Source organism: Atractosteus spatula, chromosome 11 (genome assembly GCF_055471065.1).
Source record: "Atractosteus spatula isolate fAtrSpa1 chromosome 11, fAtrSpa1.hap1, whole genome shotgun sequence".
NCBI classification, from domain to species: domain Eukaryota; kingdom Metazoa; phylum Chordata; class Actinopteri; order Semionotiformes; family Lepisosteidae; genus Atractosteus; species Atractosteus spatula.
In genome coordinates this window covers 42,396,864-42,417,939 of record NC_142716.1, presented here as the reverse complement: position 1 = coordinate 42,417,939, position 21,076 = coordinate 42,396,864, and the positions used below count along the sequence as shown (strand labels likewise).

Here is a 21,076-nt window from a genome sequence, read left to right as displayed (position 1 = left end):
CTGTCAGAATTGTATCAATAGTGCTCGAGTGGCCTGGCCAGTAAAGGCACTCAGAACACAGGCTGAGCCCTGCAGCTCGGACATTGATGAGCCTGTATGATGTCAATAACCAGCTATGACCAGAAAATGCTCAAGAGTCAGCTCAAAATTGGCAGCACATTGCCAGTGCACATCAGGCATATCAGTGAGAAACGTGCCACTCCTCAAATCAATACTAGTTCTCCTTTAAGACATGGTGGCGTTTGTAGCATGTAAAATATGAATGGCACAGAAGCTCCGCAGTGGTTTCCAAAGGCACTCTGTCCAAGTACGAGGTGAGCCCTCCGATTCAGCCATTGCCAGTTCGAAGCTAGGCCATGTCTCGAGCCAACTCTACCAGGATTCCAGAGGGGTACAGCTGGTTCAGCACCACAGAAGTAGGCTTGGAAGTAGTTGTCCAGGCCTTTCTGAACTCTTGGCTAAATATCAACCCCAGCTGCTTGCTGGACACCCACCAGCTTGTAAGGGACATGTAATCAGTGCTAACCTTCATGTACATTGCTGTGGGGTTTGTTGCTTGCTAAAAGACAAATGTGTCAATGGGAACTGGAGGAGCTCTGACTACCCTTCTTTCTCCTTTCTGTGCTGGTACAGGTTCACTCCTGTTAGGTGTTTATTTAGGTCGCCAATTCTTACGTTAAAAACAACAAATGGGGCTTTAAGAGGTGGAATTTACAGATGAGCATGTCCTCCCAATCCATCACAGGAGTTGTAACTCGAGCATCTTAAAAATCATTTTCATATCATTTACAGGGGAAACTTAATGAGTATAGGAATGTTTGGGGCCCAATAGAGACATACTTGAATGGCACTGGATGTCCAGAATATTAGTAGGAAGTTTTGCTTTAATTATTTTTTTTATTGTTATTGTCTAATAAGAACAAAAATGAGAGAGTGAAAAATAAAAAATAAAGAAGTCCTCCAAAGATGGGGGGGGTGGAGGTGGGTTAAAAAAAATCATTTTGCGACTCTAAATATAATAAAATATTTGAGGATACAAGATTGGGTTTCTAATAAAAGATAACTGTCTTCTACTATACTATATACAGATTGTGTGGATAGCAGCAGAAGAATTGAGAAAAGCTGTGCATAGTTAACACACAGGTACCTGCTGTGTGAGCTGAGAAATGGCAGACTCCAGGTGGGCTACCCTCACCTCGTGCTTCTTCAGAGCTGCAGACCTGGACACTTTCTCTGCTCGGAGACCCCCTGACACACAGGGCAGTAAAACATAATATTAGATGATTCATCCCTAATGAGATCCATTAGCAGAAGGGCAACGAAACATTCTTTAGAGATGACTAACGTACTGTTAGTATTATACATGCTATTGCCACTGCTTGGCAAATTTAATTCCCACTTATAAAACAAACAAAAAAATAAACGTTTGCTTCAGAGCTCTTACTGAGCAGCTATACAGACCCAAACTATATTTCAAAACAGAGGAATAATTTAAAAAATAAAAGTCGCCCATTTAATTCTGCCCATTCTGAATATATCACATTCTAAATCCAGACCTGACAACACAACATTTAAGAATACTGAATTTGAATTATTCACTCTTACAGTAAGTGCTAAAGAATTTATTGTATTTTTTATTGACCTATTAGTAAATCTTAGCAACTTCATTGCCTAAAATATATGGGCACATCTTTATACACATTTTTACTGAGATCATATGATTTTTCAATTTCTTATAGTGTTAATGCATTATCAGATGCTTCTGAAATATTATTTTTTTAAAGGTTAAATTAGCTATTAGAAAGGTCTGCAGCTGAGGCTCTTACCTATTATTTCATTGAGAGTGCGGATGTGGTTTTGGAGATAGGCATTATCAGCACTCACTGGAAATGCCAGGCCAGGGGCTGGGGGCTGACTGGGAGCCCTCTGTGCCTCCTCCAGCTGTTCTTCCAAACTCCTGTATTTTTTCTTCAGCTCCTTTACCTCCTCCTCCAGTGACTTGGTGTACTCTGTGGCACAAACACCAGCTCTGGCTCATTACAGTACAATTATATAGTATGACGGGTGACATGAGCAGAATAGGGCTGTAATCAGTGGTCCATGTGCGGTGAAGCTATGTCTTATATCTTGTATTGTAAGGCAGTGTCTTTAGCCTCCACTGTGCATCTGTCATATGAAGAATAGAGAAGCTCAAAAGTTTTAACGATTCTGTTTAGACTAGCTGAATGTTGAATCACAAGAAAAAAAGAGTGTCATGTTCTTCACTTATAAATGATTGAAAACCAGCTTTTAATGATTTACTTTGTTAAAGATTTTTCTAAAATGCAATCAGTGAATAAGAAAAAGGTTAAAGAAGCATTACACTTGCTGAAATGGGTATGCTTTTCTCTGTACCCGGAATAAACTGACTCCCTGGACCGGCTGGGCTCTTCACAGGCTCAGTGCCACGTGGGGTCTTGGGACCAGCAGGGTGGACAGGTATCTGCTCACTCAGGGCCTCCATGTCCTTCCTCATCTCCGCAATGATGTCACGCAGGCTGGCGTTCTGCTGCTGCAGCCGGCGGATCTCATCCGAGGGGAAGCTGCTGCCTTCTCCCGCCTGCAGCTGCAGAGAAAGAACAGGTGCCATCAATCATGAGAAGGACAGCAGCTTTCGTACAAGGCCAGACATGCTGCCTTTGAATTTCTCTCATAGCATTACAGTAGACTGCTTTGTATCACATTCTACTGTACCTTCCAAGGAAGCAACCTTTAATTCCAATGCTGTGCTTTAACATGGCTAAACTGATCATTAAAGAAATGCTGCACGAAAAAATATTCCATGGTTTTCAAAGCATAAACAATGCTGGATGTTTAACAGAGAAAGTTTATGTTTGTATTCTCACAATCCACATTTTTTTCACTAGTCCACATTTCTATATATATTAGTTGTAGTAATACTGTTGAAGCACAAATGGGTTGCTGAACTTTGGGAACAAACCGCATTTATAGATAGTATAGATTTATATTTATAAAACAAAAAAAATTCACAATTACCATCAATTTCAAATCTTATACTGTAGTCACATCCTGCCTTGGCGTTTGATTTGTAAACTGCATATCGTTATATTAAAAAAATGTTATATTTAAAAATATTTTTACGAAACAACTACTTGGTATCCTCACTGTGCATCTTTTGATCATTTTAATAAAACAATTTAGTTTTCATACAAATAATTTTACAATTCTGAAAATTCTAGATTGCCTGTTGGGGGAACATATTTTACTGCAATAATAGGTCATGCAAGACGACTGCAATAATCTTCCCATCAGTCTAGTCTTTTGTTTCTCCATCTCTCTATCTGTACATTGATTAAATAGAGATCTACTATGATTATGATTGACACATTTATCTGAGACAACATAAGTGTATAATAAATAGCCTTCTTGCCCCAGTCTGCAGAATGAAGATGTACAGTACAACGCTACTAATTTATTCATTAGAACAACATTATGCACCAAAGGCAGGAGAATGGGTACATTTATATGTAGATTGGTTAGATTTTTGGCCTGCATGAACTAACCTTTTACCTCTCAAATCCATTTTAGAATCTTTTTTTACCTCCGTTTCAATTTCATTACACATCATAAAGCATTTGATTCATTTTGATGTGACCTACACATTTGTCCTTCAAGATCTTGTTTTTTTAATGGATGCACTTACAAAAGTCAGTCATCAGATGGCAGCATGAAGCAGCTTATTGTCAGCTAATCAGAAGGTTAGGTTGCAAGGTGTTTTTATTTTTAGAGATTCATCCGTTCTCTAACTGCTCAATCCAGTTTTAGATTCGAGGGGAGCCAGAATCTATTCCAGCAAGCAACAGGATCAAGGTGGGATACACCCTGGATTGGCCAGTTCATCAGAGGGCACACACAGACATAGACATGCACACTCACACCAGGGGCAGGTTTTCCAGAAGCCAATTGACATACCAGCATGTCTTTGGACTGTGGGAGGCAACTGAGCATCAGGGGCAAACCCATGCAAACACAGGGAGAACACACAAACTCCACACAGATGGAACCCCAGGTTTGGTGTTATTTAATTTTAAAAAAGCCGGTACCCAGAATCTGTTTCATCTATGGTTGGGCTATAGTTTTCAGCAGCTTTATATGAGGAGAATGGTAGGCAGCATGCTATCGAGTCAGTTACAGGTTAATTTAAGTTAAAACTACAGAACCATATTTACAAATCTATTATAAGACAATTGCTATTGTGTTCCACAGACCTGATCAGGTCAATACTTTTTTTGGCTATTTTGCCATTAAATTCCTAAAGCATCGTATGGAACTGATTTTTGTAAGCCCAATCAAATCAAATTGGGTTTTTTTCAGCCAAGCTTCACAGCAGAAAAAAACCCAATAAAAAGCTATTGAACCAATGACAATAAAAAGATGATGATGCATACCCTGCAGGTATCACTACGATACAAAAATAATGGTATGCAAACCATACATGCAACAGAGCATACAACAATCAGACCACAGAAGTATGTTTTAAAATGAATAATTTAATTACTACTAATAATAAATCAGTAATACTTCAAGTGTCTTGTCAAGGCCAAGAAATGAAATCTGTGGACAGGTTTCAGAAAGGAAAGTATTCATGTCTTCTCTACACACTAACTTTCACATTGAAACAAAAACCTGGGGTGTCGTGATGTGCTGTAAAGAATACAAACACTTCACTGGTATTGACCTGCTCTGCCCTTCTGGCCCGAAGCCACAGTTTCTATTTCCAGTCAGTTTCTAAGCAGAGAGCCTGAAGCAATGCCAAGCCACCAATGTCACAGTCTTGCTAAAATAAAAACCATACAAGGTCAAAGATTTCACAATCAGTACGGTTTCACCTGGGTTAGCCTAGACGGTTTTTCACATTGTGTTGCACATAATCCAACCTGCTCTTGCACACTTCCTCTATTGCACATCGCAGACCATCAGGAAAAAAAACAATGTTCAGCTTAAAGCAGCTCAACAACAGTATGAAACCACGTATAGCTGTACTGACTTCACTGTTGTGTTCTGATACTTATTATATAAATATATATATCATACAGCCCGATAAGTGGTGTGTGAGTGACAATGTAATGATTAATATAAGCAGAACAATTACATTTCAAAATACAATTAAACATCAGCTCTGCGACTGCATCCCATCCAGGGTGTACTTTGCCTTGAGCCCGTTGTTTGCCAGAATAGGGTCTGGCTCTTCCATGACCCCGAATTGGAAGAAGCAGTCAGAAAATGGATTGATGGGATACAATTAGAGATGTGTTTATCTAACCCTGAAACTCATACAATACCTAAAATCAAAGAAAAAGTGGAGAAATAATGTAAAACACTAATTTCCATTAAAAATACCCGACATATTTGTCATTTAACCACAAATCTTTATTACCACGTACAGGAACTGAAATGAAGACCTTTGCCTAGTAAGGAGATGCAACTGCTGCCATGCTGCATTGAGCCTATTAGCTCATGATCCAGCTTAAAACTTTGCTCTTTATTTGTACAACAGCTTATGAAACAGCAGGCAAAAATATAAGAGAGGAATAGGCCAATAAATGCAGCTACAAAGCTGTGCAGAACAAATATAAATGTGCTTGCATGTAATGCATTCTTTACAAAAATAATATGACCTTCCATATTCAGTAGATTTATGCAATTTATGCATGGTTCACAGACTCAAGAGTCCCTGAAAGGACAAAACAAAAACTGCCAGTTGAACTAAATCAAATGAAGGAAAAAACAAACAGAAACAAGTATACTGTCTCCCTGGAGACCCACACTGGCAAGACATATCTGTTTGTGAACCTTGCATTGAGAGTTTCCTCCAATGCCTCTGAAGAGAATGCATTTTTTTACACACAGAAAATGCTTCCAATTCCTTTCTACTTGCTGTTTTTTAAAGTAGATGTCCGACAGTGTGCTCAGAATAAAAAAAATAATCAAAACGACAATCATTAAAATGTTGTCTTAGTACCAGACTTCAGCAAGGATCCCTGTGCCTTTTACAGTGCCTTGCGAAAGTATTGAGCCCCCTTGAACTTTTCAACCTTTTGCCACATTTCAGGCTTCAAACATAAAGATATAAATTTTTTATTTTATGTGAAGAATCACCAACAAGTGGGACACAATTGTGAAGTGGAACGAAATCTATTGGATTTTTGAAACTTTTTTAACTAATAAAAAAATGAAAAGTGGGGCGTGCAAAATTATTCGGCCCCCTTGCGTTAATACTTTGTAGAGCCACCTTTTGCTGCGATTACAGCTGCAAGTCGCTTGGGGTATGTCTCTATCAGTTTTGCACATCGAGAGACTGAAATTCTTGCCCATTCTTCCTTGCAAAACAGCTCGAGCTCAGTGAGGTTGGATGGAGAGCATTTGTGAACAGCAGTTTTCAGCTCTTTCCACAGATTCTCGATTGGATTCAGGTCTGGACTTTGACTTGGCCATTCAAACACCTGGATACGTTTATTTGTGAACCATTCCTTTGTAGATTTTGCTGTATGTTTGGGATCATTGTCTTGTTGGAAGATAAATCTCCGTCCCAGTTTCAGGTCTTTTGCAGACTCCAACAGGTTTTCATCCAGAATGGTCCTGTATTTGGCTGCATCCATCTTCCCCTCAATTTTAACCATCTTCCCTGTCCCTGCTGAAGAAAAGCAGGCCCAAACCATGATGCTGCCACCACCATGTTTGACAGTGGGGATGGTGTGTTGAGGGTGATGAGCTGTGTTGCTTTTATGCCAAACATATCGTTTTGCATTGTGGCCAAAAAGTTCGATTTTGGTTTCATCTGACCAGAGCACCTTCTTCCACATGTTTGGGGTGTCTCCCAGGTGGCTTGTGGCAAACTTTAGACGAGACTTTTTATGGATATCTTTGAGAAATGGCTTTCTTCTTGCCACTCTTCCATAAAGGCCAGATTTGTGCAGTGTAAGACTGATTGTTGTCCTATGGACAGACTCTCCCACCTCAGCTGTAGTTCTCTGCAGTTCATCCAGAGTGATCATGGGCCTCTTGGCTGCATCTCTGATCAGTCTTCTCCTTGTCTGAGCTGAAAGTTTAGAGGGACGGCCAGGTCTTGGTAGATTTGCAGTGGTCTGATACTCCTTCCATTTCAAGATGATCGCTTGCACAGTGCTCCTTGGGATGTTTGAAGCTTGGGAAATCTTTTTGTATCCAAATCCAGCTTTAAACTTCTCCACAACAGTATTACGGACCTGCCTGGTGTGTTCCTTGGTCTTCATGATGCTCTCTGCGCTTTCAACAGAACCTTGAGACTATCACAGAGCAGGTGCATTTATACAGAGACTTGATTACACACAGGTGGATTCTATTTATCACCATCAGTCATTTAGGACAACATTGGATCATTCAGAGATCCTCGCTGAACTTCTGGAGTGAGTTTGCTGCACTGAAAGTAAAGGGGCCGAATAATTTTGCACGCCCCACTTTTCATTTTTTTATTAGTTAAAAAAGTTTCAAAAATCCAGTAGATTTCGTTCCACTTCACAATTGTGTCCCACTTGTTGGTGATTCTTCACATAAAATAAAAAATTTATATCTTTATGTTTGAAGCCTGAAATGTGGCAAAAGGTTGAAAAGTTCAAGGGGGCCGAATACTTTCGCAAGGCACTGTAATTACTGAACTCAGACCTACGATAAGGAAGCAGCCCAAACCCAACAACTATGCAATTTCAATCTAAACTCAACTAAAGCGGCTAGTAGTTTCAACGCCTAGCCTGCTGTATAAACGACATGTCCCAAAACAGGATCTTTAATTAAACCACTAGCAGAGCAGAGAAAAGTAAGACTGGACGATAAAAAGAGTGGGAACCTTTTCTGAATATTTAATTTATTCATTATTTTTATTCATTATTTACAATTTCATTAATTGTTTCACTTTAGCTGACTCATCTTGTATGTTTGTCAAGAAACATTAAGATTTTGATATAACTACCCGAAGATTTTGATATAGCAACCCGAAAAAGCTCATATTCAATTATTCGCGGGGACTACCATCTATGATTTATAATGACAAAATTTCCATGCCCATCAAACAGGGGTTAACTTTGTAGGATTGAAAAGTTTCTAAGGATATCAAATAGAAATTAACTACATACTGTATGATGAAAAGGACAACATTATAACATTAAATTCTATATGAAGGAAAAAATGCTATCACCTTCCATACCCACAACTGACTCAGGCCACTCCTGATGTACAGTATATGATTAAACCGAGACAAGGATGGATCTTCTTGTACTTTCCAGTTTATTTCAGATCATCTGACAGTGAACTAACGTCCTCCTTGACTCATTATAACAGTAAATTAAAAAACAGGCAAGATGCAATAAATTAGATCAGTGGATTCCTTCAGGCTGTCATCATCTGTAAACCATAGTACCTCCAAAGTAAGCCTTCAGATTCTGGAGAAATGCATGATGATTAAAGCTTGTTTATAAATGATGATTTAATCAATAATGATGGTGTATACAATGCCATCATCATGAAGCTGTCCCCATTGTTCTATGAATTTATCAGCCCAAGCTCACATACATACTCTGGGATATTAAAACAAGCACCACCCAAATATTACCCAGTTTCCCCGCACCAAATCTGCACACAGATATTAATGTTAGGCTTTTGTGCAACCATCAGTATCAGCCCTTGAATTTTACAGGTATTGCATTTTTCTTTTTGGTCAATTCCATTTCATGCACGTTTAATGTTTTACACATACGTTTGCCTATGTCGAAGTCAGCCCCACAAGGCTGCAGCAGGTCTTGAATAGTCAGGAAGGGTATCGCCCACCTGTTTCTCTCTGCTGGGAAGCCCATTCTTGCTCAGGGCAGCCAATGCTTGGTCTCTCTCCAGAGACACACTGCGCAGAAACGCACTCATATCCTGCAGCTCACGCTCCTTCTCACGCAGCTCAGCTGTTACCTGAAATGCAACAACACCCGACTCGGAGCTTTCAGATATTAAGCTGGTTTTGTAAGGTCTTATTCATCTAGAGATTGAAATGCATGTTCGCCAAATCAACTCCACTTGCAAAATTATTGGTTAATCCAAATGTTCTAGGTGTTTGGTCTTTCTTTGCAATATTATGTAATTATAGAACATAAAAATCTTTTTTAAAATTGAGTGCTCAGATGATTGTGGACATAGCTGGCAAGTCCACAGTTTTATGCAGGTAAAAATGTGGCACTCAAAACCCTTCACAATAACAATAATAAACTAAAGTACAGTACCTAACCCTTGGGTTAGTGCAGCAGTCATTCGGCAGCACAGTGTACCACTACAGAATACTTATGACTGCTGAAAAAGATTATACCAACAGGGGCTTTTAGGAGGCAATATAGATAGACTCACATTTTACTCAAAATATTTTTTGCGAATTTGTGTATAAATGGTCTATAAAATAAAATGAAAAATCCAAATAATGTTGGAGGTTTAACAAATTCAAATCTCGCACCGCATGCACCTGAGCTACTCTTTGGGGACTTGTTACGTGGTCTATAGCACACCAGTGCTTTCTTTATCGTGTGGTATCACACTCAATATGGCTTGTAAACTGAAATCAAGTATGAAAAGGGAAGAAAAAAGTAAGAAGGGGAAAGTCTAGAAAAGTGCCTGATTTGGAGTTCAAAATTGAGATTTTGGTTGCATTTTCATTGTCATGGTCTGCCAATCCTTTCATAGTCATCATCACTATCATCATTAGGAGATTATTCTGATTGTTCCCTGCATTTTATTAATATTTGATCTATTCTGCATACTATACAGTACTGTGTTTGCTGTATTACTGGTTTCATAATACAGTACTTTAAACTACATCAATGCACATGCTAACACACTTAAGACTGATTTTACTTGTTTAAGGGAGGGGACTAGGAGAGTCTAAGGAGGGTGATCTGATTATACACAATTTTGCATACATACGTGCTATGTCAGGAACCTAACTACCGCGTAAAACGCGAGTCTGCTGGAATACAGTACAGGATCTTGCTATGATACCATGGTGAATACTCTCTGTTCTTGTGAAAGGCATCTGCAATCTACAGTGTTCCAAGCTTTAGGTTTCAACCAAGAGAGAAAATACGACAATCACAAAATATATTTCTAATGCCCACCTGGTCCCTGGCTTGAGTTAGTCCCTGAATCAGCTCTTCATTTTTTGCGTACTGCACCTGCTCTGCATCTTCACAGCGCCTCTGCCAGTCCAGCTCAGCCTGGACCCGGGCCTGCTCCAGGCCACGTTCCCGCTCCACCCCGCGGGACACCTGCTGCTTGTACCTGGTGCAGGGAGACGCCACAGCCTTCTCATCCTCTCACATAGCAACATGCTGTATTAGGACACGGTTGACGAACTTCAATGTCAGAGACTCAGACACACGAATTTAAAGCCACTGGTGCAAGGTTGCTCCTGTACCAGGTTTTTGCTTGAGGGATGCTTGCAGGATTTTTTTTAACACACTGAATGAGACAGGCTCCTCACCTCTCCACATCCTCCTTGTATCGCTGCAATTCTGTTTTCAGCTTGGACTCCCTTTCTCCCAGGGCCTGGAGCTCCATGTCCTTAGATACGGTTTCCTTGGAGACTTGGGCAATATAGGCGTCCCATCCAGCTCGTGTTGTTTCCAGCTCCCCCCGAAGTCTGATGAAAGGCATGTCATACGAGAGTTCTTGGTTTTTCTTTTGAAATGGGTTTTACTTGCTAAATATTTACCACTGTAGCACATGCTCCCCAGAGTTAAAGGCAATTTAACTGTGCACAAGTCCTCAAGCATCTCAAGAGCTACAAAAAGATAATGATTTCTCTGTAAGGATGTGAAATCCATATAACCAACTCATATCCCTAGACATCTTTACACAAATTATGTGGAGTCCCACAGAAGAGAACAGTCAAACTCATTCACATAATGTGTAAGTTTGTAGCTACCTTGCATGAGACAAAAGACAACACAGAACTTGATCCAGCAACTTTCTACGGTTCCAGAATAAACAGTTGCCCTGTCCAGTTGCTATAAAGGGATGTTTGGATTCCTTAAAGGATTTTTCCAGAACTATTTAATGAACTGTTTAGCAGAGTAAAGCTCAGTGTTTAAGCAGGTTTAGACAGGAACCAAGGAGGTCTGACCACCTGATGTAGGTACAGCGGGAGTCTCAAACTCAGTTTCATGAAGGTTTCAAGTTGTCTGATTTTTGCTCCAACCTGAGCATTCAATTATGCAATTAGACTAATTATTTTCTTATTTAGACATATGCAGGACTTTATTCCTAAGGGCTAATAGTTGATTACTCATAAAATTGACTTAATTAAAAGTACAATATTACAATCACGTAATTCAATAATTTGATTATCCAAAATCTCTGTGCAGCTGAGAGCTCAGATCAAACAAAACTCAGCTGAGAGTCAGACAGATTTGGTCTTACTTCTCGATCTGGTCTTCTTTCTCCCTCAATGCATCAGCATGGCTCCACTCCAGCCTGCGTTTCTCCATGAGCAGGGTGTCCAGGTCGGTCTGCAGCTCCCGGTTCTTGTTCCCCATGTCTCGGAGCTGCTCAGCATGGGTCTCCCGCACCGCCACCAGGGCTGCCTCCCTCTCCCTCGCACAGCGATCCAGCTCCTCGTGTCTGCGGCACACCGCTAATTCTTGTCAATTCCTTTCTGCGGGCACTAGCAACACGGCAGCTTCCTATGATTGCTGGCCTCACAGTGGTGATATATTGTTAACTGTTGTTATATTAACATATGGTCTGGTGTCGGGCAGCCCATTGAACCCAGAGTTCAATTCCGGACCTGGAGTGTTATCTGCGTGTTGTTTATATGTCCACCCCATGTTTGTGTGGGTTTCCTCTGGGTACTCCAGTTTCCTCCCACAGTCCAAAAACCTACTGGTAAGTTAGTTGGCCTCTGGGGAAAATGGGCCCTTGTGTGAGTGTATATCCCATTGAGCCCATTGTTTGCTGGGATAGGCTTGGGCGGATAATCTGGTATCCCTCCTAAAAGTAAAACGTATTTGGTGAACTGTTCTAATTTTACAAACACTTGTAATTAACTCACTAGTTATTTATACAGATATTGATTTTTAAATTGCTTTTTAGTGGTAAAAAAACACCGTAATGAAAGCCTTCAATGAGGTTTGTTCATACCAGTTCTGAATCTTTCAAACTCTCATTTAGATCAGTGACAATTTACATAGGATACTGTTTGATGAAAATGCATATATTAAGAATTATTTTTCATTTTGGGTTTTAGATGGCAGTGTACATGTATTGGTATGAACAAAAGAGTGCTTAGGACACTGAGACTTACTTTCTGTTGAATATTTCTTCTTCTTTTTTCCGGTTCATTTCCATTACACTTAGTTTATCCTCAAGCTCCTTCAGTCTTAAAAATAAATAATGATGTACAGTTAATTTCTAACAGAGGCTCCAAAAAGATGGAAAATTTGAGGTTTGTCGCTTTACAAAGAATAGAAACAATTCTCTACACACTCACAGCATATTTCAACACATACAAGTGTAAAAGACTAAAAGGCAAACAAACATTTGAGTCAACCTTGTTGCTTTCTTTATTCCATTTCACGCATGTCTCAACATTTAAGTATACACAGCTATTAAATCTAAGTAGTGCCAAAAATGAAAAATTTGAAAATGTGTTGGAACAGAATAATCTATCATCTGTAGATGAAAATTCCTCCTTCGATGAGGCTGCAAGCCCAGAGGGACACACTTTTCTTCCCATCACAGTCTGAACTGTCAATGGGAACAATTTCCCAGGAATGATCTGGACTGGAGAATTCCCCCAGAGCTCAGCTCCTCTGATGGAAACCTGCTTGAGCAGTGCTATTAGGAACGGTGAGAAATGGGCTGCCACAGTGTTTGACACTGGTATCATTTTCATGCATTACTAAAAAGGTTATCTATATTTTAAAATGTTGAAGCAATACCAATTTTTCACACAGCTAAGAAAAGCTTTAAAATTAAATAAACATGAAGTGAAAATGATAAAGGCTTCCTAGTTAATTAAAAAACAACTGAATAGGTCTCGCTGGAATGTTTCAGGAAGAGAAAAAGTATCTAAATGATACTTTTCCTATGCTCCATGCTGTACCATTAAAGCTGTAGTTATGATACTACAGTGATAAAAGCTTGAGCACATTTTGTAGATACTACAGACATGATTCACAAAAAGTATGTGATAAGAGAGTAAGAAAAAATAAAAACAATAAAAATGGCACTGATGTTTATGCATCTTCAAGCTGCAAAGCCACACTGCATGTCAAATGTTCTTGAAAACCACAGCATACTCTGCATTTTGCAACAAGGTGATGTAAATATTGTTCAGATATTGTTAAGATGGATGTTACCGAGCATCCTTTACAGCAGAGATGTCTTTGATGTCCCACTCTCTGCGCTTGATCTCTTTCTGTGCATCCCGATAGAGCTCCTCTGAAGCTTGGAGAGCCTCCACTGCCTCGCTGTGGGCCTTGGTGTGCACCTCCAGTTCCTTGGTCAGTAATTTAACCTGTGCATTGCAGTAAAACAGTAAAGACAGAGCAGTGGATAGCGGTATGTCAGGCAGCATGCTTTACTCTATTCATAAAACCACTAATTATGAAAACTTTACATACATGACAAAGTACATAACACCATTAAAGGTGTACTACAAACCATCACCTGTAATCTTGTGAACTTGAAAGTTTGAAGTTAGCTGTTTTATAACTTATGAAAAATATATGAAAAAAAAGTTAACGATGTTTCACAGACCTTACCTTGAGTTCATGAGACAGAACAACGTTGCTCATCTCATCCATCCTCAGAATGAATTCATGTTCCCTGCGTTTCATTTCACTGTCAAACTCCACCATCAGCTCCTGACAAGGAATAAATATGGGACACTTATGCAGTCCTACTAAAATGCTACCGGCGACATTAGGTTGATGTTTATTGGGGTGCAAAACTGAATTTTCAAAAAATCTCTGTATTCTGTAAAAAAGAAAGTCATTGCTCATGTAGCTTGTTATGTTCAAGATAAAAACTAGAGGTCCCTGCAAAATAAGTAGATAAATTGATGCCAAAGCATTACAAATCCGATTATACACTGATTTTACAATGGAGAAAAAACAGATCATAGCACTTTATTGTTATCTGTATCCGATTTGCAATTCCTTTGCAAGTTATAACAAAGACACAACCTACCAAAGGCTGACTTGGGAACAGGGAAGCAACAGCCAAGAAAAGCAGACTTGGAATTGCTGAGATAGTGATACACCTCCTTATTAATGTAATCAGATAACAAACAGATTATGCCTGTGGTGTGAGCTGAAGTGAAGCACATATGGCTAAACTTGTATGGCAGTTTATAACTCTTTAAAATTCGAATCTACTATATTGACTTGTACTATCAACTGGAAAAAATGTTTTTAAAAACAACAATTTAGAATTTTCTAGAAAAGTGATTTTCAATAAAAAAAATATATGAGCTTTAATTTTATATACTAATGGATTTAATATGTTTACTGCATTGATGTAAATTTATTTTGAACTGACATATCTGGTTTAAATAAGGATTATTGTCAATACTACTGTTCCTATTTGTTTTTATCAGGGGCCGGATTAGAATTAGTCAAATTAGCACTAAAACGTGAACAAGAAGGCAGGAAACTAAGTGAACGTATTTTCAAAATCCAGGGTAGTAGATATCTGTTTTGCGCAAAGTGTTATCGGAATCTGGAACAAGCTTCCCAGCTATCTTGTACAAGCTGATACACTACCTTGGCTTATCTTGAGAAGTGGCTGGATCCTTGACTTAATTAACTACAATGTACTAAATGAGCTACTGTAGATACATGAATGGCTTCCATTTGTTTCTAACCTAATGTTCGTCTACTACTATTTGGATTACTTTACCAATTAAAGAGAAAGTATTACCAACACAAAACACAAATATATAACACCAACTCCATGCATAAGTAGCAAGATAGAGCAAGATTAATATATCAATATACTACGGTCTCACTTCTGTCTACACTTCACAAGCTCATGCCTCTTTCATACAACTTTGAATCAGCAGTATATCCATTTTAATATTGTTGTGCATCAGAGTCATTATGGATACCTAGGATTATTGTATCATTCACATTATCACTCATTTCAATACAGACAATTGAGATATATGAAGTATTGATCTACTAGGCCACATTTATTGATAGTTCTTTCAGTGGGAGGCACAAATACTGTAGGTGGAGGAATTATGCGCTAGGAGGTGAACTGGCAGTCCAGAAGACCCAGCACGGTATTGGAGGTTCAGGATCAGATTTCCACCTGCGCCTTATTTTCATTTATTTACATCCCATAATTTTTATTGGCAGCAGATCTCATCTAACACCGTAACCATCCACCAACCCAGAACCTCTGCCCAATTTGTAACTATGTCACTCTTACTGACCTTTGCAGACATCCCACGTTAAATTTAGTAGCAAGATCTGAATTCAGTTAAGGGCCTGAGGTATAAGCGCCTTCTCTTCTTACTAAACAAAACCTTAGAGAGGAGAGGGAAAAGAGGTCAAACCTTTCCTCGACAGGACAGGTGACAGTGCTAGGAGTGGACTGCAGCCAGCTGAACCGGAGTCATGAGCTGATTGATTTCATAAAATGTCACTGGGTCTTACATCTTTGCAAGCATTTAAGCACTTTCAGCTTTGCACCCATTAAGAAATCAAAGCAGTTACAGCCTAGGAATTCAAATAAATTATTTTTCGAGTCTTTTGTATCCAAACAAACCACAAAAATAACCTATAAGAGACCAATATTACTTAAAACCTCTTAATGTGGCAGTATTAAAAGGAGCATAGCTTTTTGGGCTTTTAAAGCCAAGTTACATTTTAGCACCAAGTTCTGCATGCATCTCTCTGTGTGCTGCTGCCACAGTAAATGGCTCAAGTGTCTTTGTAATGGGTTTCTAATCTGCAGAGGTCTTTCATACTCAAGAGGTCGAACATACCAACAGTTACGGTTTTGGTTCTGTCACACGACTAAGATATGAAGCCATTAGGGAAAGAAGAGTTCAGGGGGTTGTTTTGAAAAAGCATTATGCTGGACCACATTCACCATCTCTTTTAAGCTTACTCCCTTTTTTCTTAAGAATAAAACAAAGGATTGTAGGAAGATACAAAAAAAAATCACTGAGTGCTCCTGTTTCAGGGCTCCTAGGAAAAGCTTTGAATGTTTGCTTGGCAAAGAACTGTTTACAAATTAACAGTCCATACGTTTGTAGTAAATACTTTAAAATATGCCCAGAGCATGAAGTGCTCTGGCAAGAACCACTTAGTGGGGCTCCTAGTTCAGATTCTTGGCAGGTACCTGTTTCTGCAAAGCGAGCTCCCCTTCCACTTCCTGAATCTTACGCTCAAGCTCACGTTTCAGGCTTTCGTACTCCTCCCGATGTCTCTCAATTTCATGGCCCTTCGTGCTGAATCACGGGTAGAAAGAAATTAAATGATTCAGGTGTCAACCTATTGGCAATGGAACTGTTTATTTCATGAAGCTGATGTTTCTCTTTTACCTATTCACAACAACATGCTCAATTACAACATTTTGCAGACATGCAGTAGAATTTTCCCCCCATTTATACTGGTATTTACACGGACAAGTTCTAACTGAAGTGTAGTTGGAATCAGCCAGTTAATGTCCACTTGACCAGCATATGAGCAGTAACGTCTGCAGGTTGATTAGGGTTCTCTAATCTCATCTGGCCTTATCAAATGATACTGAAAAACCAGACAGTCACAGAAAACTGGGATTACCTGCACCCAGGTAATCCCAGCCCAACCACAACAGAGGATACCTTTTCCCTTTCTTACCCCAGTGGGTCAATACATAACACTAGAAGCTTGATCAGGTCCTTTCCTGGTGAACTGTTCACCAGGCATCAGGTAGTGTGACTGAGTAGCTGGCATTTTTATGTTACTAAAACCATTATCAGTTTAAAACCACTGAGGGAAAGACATAATATACAGTTCCTATAAAACCATTAATTATTCAGTTTCTCCATTAAGTATCTGATCTACAAACTCCAGATGAAAATGGGTAACGTTTTTTAAAGTAGATTAGTGCTTACAATGGATGATAAGGTGCTATTTTTATTTTTAAAAGATACGCCGTTTAAAATCATTAAAACAACCATGTGTAATTGGAAATAATGACTCATCACAGTTCTAAATGTGGGATGGCATTTCTTCATCTCTTGGTAAAATCTATTTGCTGTACTTCCTCGTAATCATGTTTGTTAAGACAGGCTTTATTTCATTTGTTGACTTTAGCTCATAGCCTCCAGAGCTCAGGAACATATTTCTTATAGAAAGCATCACTCAAATTCTATCGAGTGGTGAAAAATTTATCATATCGTGATGCTAAAGAAAGGCTGAAATTATTCCCCAAGTCCAGTCTGGTCCAAGTGTTCCTCACAAATCTCATATGACTGCTATATTTAGATCATTATTTTGATGGATACACAATTTTTTTAAATGCATTTTCTTTGACTTCTTTATTTGTCAAATCCAATTAAAAAGCCCTGGTCTTTAAGATTCCCACTCCCCAAGAGTTTCTTCTACTGGGTGAACAAAAGTTAAAATCAAGCAACTTTATTATATAATTTGGCGCTACAGGCTTTTCTGATTTTAACATTAATTCACCATAAATGTTGTGTATTTTCATATTAACAGTATGGTTTTTCAAACAGTAATGGATATGTTTATTCTTCATAAAGAACGCAATTGATTATAAGTCTTAAAGAATGCAAGTGATCAGAGAGGACTGAAATACATTTTAAACCCAAGAGCTTTAGAAACAGCTTAGGGCCTCTATTCATTTTTGGGCTGTGCTCTAACTGTACAGACCTACTCTCAATTAAGTAATCACAAAGCATGAGGCCGAGAGCTAAGCCTCAAGAGGAAATACAGTGGATCACCTCTGTACTGTCTCCAGCTGGAGGTGCTGTTCAGCAACTCTCTGTTGGTACAGTCTCTGCAGCTCCTCCCGTTTTCTGGCCTCGGCAGAAACGGCCTCCTGCAGCTTGTCGATTTGAATTCGCAGTTCGCTGGTTTCGGCCTGCCTGGCGCTCTCCACAGAGTGCAGGCGGGCGGCCATGGCGTCGTAGCGCTCCAGCTCCCGGTCTCTCTCCTCCAGGACCCGCAGGTTGAATTCAAAGTCCTCCTTCAGTCGCTGAAACACTTCCCCCTGTGTGGTCAGCTGAGCTCTGGTGTCCCGCAGTGCTTCCTCCAACTGCTGAACGCGCTTGGCCTGCAGCTCCTTCCACTCCCTCTCCTTAGAGGCCAAGAGCGCATCCAGATCCCCCTCGTCCAGCATGGCTGCAGTACCTCCCAAAGAAAGATCAATTAAATCCGGAGGACATTCCTAGAAATACAGAACACATGATTTCAGGAAATTCCTACTGTGACTCTTCGAATCGAATCTCTGTAGTGGCTACTCTTCAAATGTTCAACACAACATTTTTTGTATTCAAATATACAATTATATAAACAGACAGCATTGAACGGAAGACAAACAGGGCCAACGTTAGAAAAAATAAACTCATTTTGCAAACTGCACAGGTACTGCAGGCAGGAGCATAAGTCAAATCTGCTCTAACTTTGGCTCCTGTCCAGACACTTCCTGCAACACCACAGCCACTTGGAAATATTAATGGAGAGACAGGTAATGACTCAGAGGTGGGATTTACTGGAAGCTGTCAGTGACAGAATTGAGATGTATTAGTAATTAGTAATTGCATTAGTAATTGTTGTGATGCTGTTGTTGGCATCCTTAAACACAAAGGAAAAGGTAAAAGAAGAAGCTAAAGCCATACTGAGTGCAGTATATCTCTTCTGAACTTTTACTGCTTCTATTCTGGTGTGGTGCTGTGGAAAAGACCAATCGGCACTTCTTGAACTGCCCAGGCAGTAACAGAATACAGATTTATGTGATACGTTGACTTCGGTCCACAGTGGCCAGGCAGTTTGTAAGGTGCCCGACTGGCCTCTGTCCACACAGCAAATAAATTCTGTACTTAACTGACAGGAAAGGGGATACGAGTCACTGATCATTTGTGACCACGAACCAACTTCCTCCTCAGCAGACAGGAGGCAGTGAGTTGTGATTTCCCAAAGATAAAGGTCTCTGATCAGAGTCCTGTGAGTCAGCACAGAAAGGCTGTCTCTTCACCTAACGTCTACAGTCTGTGTTTTCACTGATAATCCTGTCTGCTGCAGATGAAAGCCAGTGTCACCAGTCTCACCCACTGTTGTTATAATGTGGCAGCTGTGTTCATTAGACACCATGAAGGATTCAGCCTCGAACTGAAAGGATTTTGCTAACCATTCATGCCACTCCAACATGAAATATCACGCACAAGATCAGAGTGCACACAATGCAGAATTCTGTAGTTCTAGTGTTATTAAATACTATTCTTTTAATTTTTGAAAAAAAATATACTTGGAACAAATGAGCATCAAGTTCTAGATATATAAGGGGGTTTCTACGAGAAAAAGCGTGGTATTTTGTGGTGGAATCATGTGTGGTATTTTGGAGAAAAAAAAACACACTCTCCAAATGATTATGATGCAAAGAAAAGACGAAGCCGACGAAGTGACCCATTTGAGTGAAATCACAATAAATTGTGAGAATGATGCTGCATTTTACACAGCACTGAAATGTTGAAATGTATTTATAAAGGTCGTTTTCGTGCATAACATTTTAACAATTTGAACACTAGAAGAAAAGGGTTTGTCACACCTCCTCAAACAATATATCTTAAACACTAAAAATAAAAATGATATTAAAGTTTTATTTTAAATCTTTGGAACAGAATCAACATGACGCAATAATTACTTTTATTGCACTTGTTTTCCTTCCGACGTAGACTCTTGCAGTAATGTAACTACCACATGTGACTGATGGATTTTTAATACATCAAATTAATACATTAGACAGACAATCTTCAAGAGTTAAAATCGGATAATGGTTTAGAGTTCTTTTTTTAATTTTAATTTAATTATTCGTGTTTGTTGAACCGCTGTTTATGTTTACGTCTTTCTAGAAAAGCTGTAAATCAAATGGGTTTTGAAACAATCAAACGAAAGACAATATTAAACAAACTTACCTTATTTAATAAGCAAAACAGGACAAATTTGGCTTTACTTGAAATTTACTTCCTGAATTGGGTTCAAAGAAACCGCCTCCCTATGCGCGTACATGCGGTCCCTATGGAAACCCGTCCTCCCCAGAGTAACAGTTAAAGTAGTCCGTGCAGAACACTATAGCAGACATTTTTAAAAATGTTTTATTTGCAAAGGAGGACAAACAAAAACATTATTTTTATTAAAAATAATACATTTAAAGAATCATATTTAGACAGGTTGTTGTAGAGCTCAGCTAGATTTTTAATTTTAAGAAAACTAACTTCTACACTGAGTAAATACTCTATTGAAATGATAGAGATATGATATTATCAGAAATAATACTATTAAAAATAATAAGTGATAATTAGTACAATTTATTGAATTCTACATTTACAATAAAGTTGCAATAGCAAAGGTTCTAATGCAGAAAAGAAATACAGTGTATGTTTTTTAAAAATGGCTATAGATTCTGGGAAGTATGCAAATCAAATTGCTTTGACTATCCATATCATTTAGATATAGATAGATACTTTATTGATCCCGTGAGGAAAATTGCAGTGCAACAGCAGCTTCACACAGACAACACAGCAACAGTGTAACGAATGATACAATAATAATAATACAATACATACAATACAATCAGTACAGTGAGAAGTGCACTAAGAAGAGTTACTCACACTCCAGAACACACAAAGAACAAACCAGAACAGAACAGTACACAAAAAAAGTTGTATTGCACAATATAAATATAAATATAAATGTATTGCACAGGTCCCTGGCATATATTGCACAAAAACATCTGTAAACGGGAAAAAGAAAAAGAACAGATGTAGCAGTTTACT

General features: G+C 39.0%; 1 protein-coding gene across 1 annotated transcript in view; it reads right to left on the bottom strand.

The window, feature by feature from the left end:
* ccdc57 (coiled-coil domain containing 57) overlaps window positions 1–20,339 on the bottom strand; it is a 31,936-nt gene extending 11,597 nt beyond the window's left edge. The window contains exons 1-13 of the mRNA XM_088927071.1: window positions 20,216–20,339; window positions 18,026–18,471; window positions 16,420–16,528; window positions 13,830–13,931; window positions 13,425–13,582; window positions 12,368–12,442; window positions 11,485–11,685; window positions 10,547–10,705; window positions 10,182–10,344; window positions 8,860–8,991; window positions 2,395–2,605; window positions 1,827–2,009; window positions 1,148–1,248 (exon numbers count right to left, since the gene is read on the bottom strand). Coding sequence (XP_088783197.1) covers window positions 1,148–1,248; window positions 1,827–2,009; window positions 2,395–2,605; window positions 8,860–8,991; window positions 10,182–10,344; window positions 10,547–10,705; window positions 11,485–11,685; window positions 12,368–12,442; window positions 13,425–13,582; window positions 13,830–13,931; window positions 16,420–16,528; window positions 18,026–18,423 — 1,992 coding nt within the window. The 5' untranslated portion in view covers window positions 18,424–18,471; window positions 20,216–20,339. The remainder of the gene's footprint in view (window positions 1–1,147; window positions 1,249–1,826; window positions 2,010–2,394; window positions 2,606–8,859; window positions 8,992–10,181; window positions 10,345–10,546; window positions 10,706–11,484; window positions 11,686–12,367; window positions 12,443–13,424; window positions 13,583–13,829; window positions 13,932–16,419; window positions 16,529–18,025; window positions 18,472–20,215) is intronic.
* Window positions 20,340–21,076: the final 737 nt, after the last annotated feature.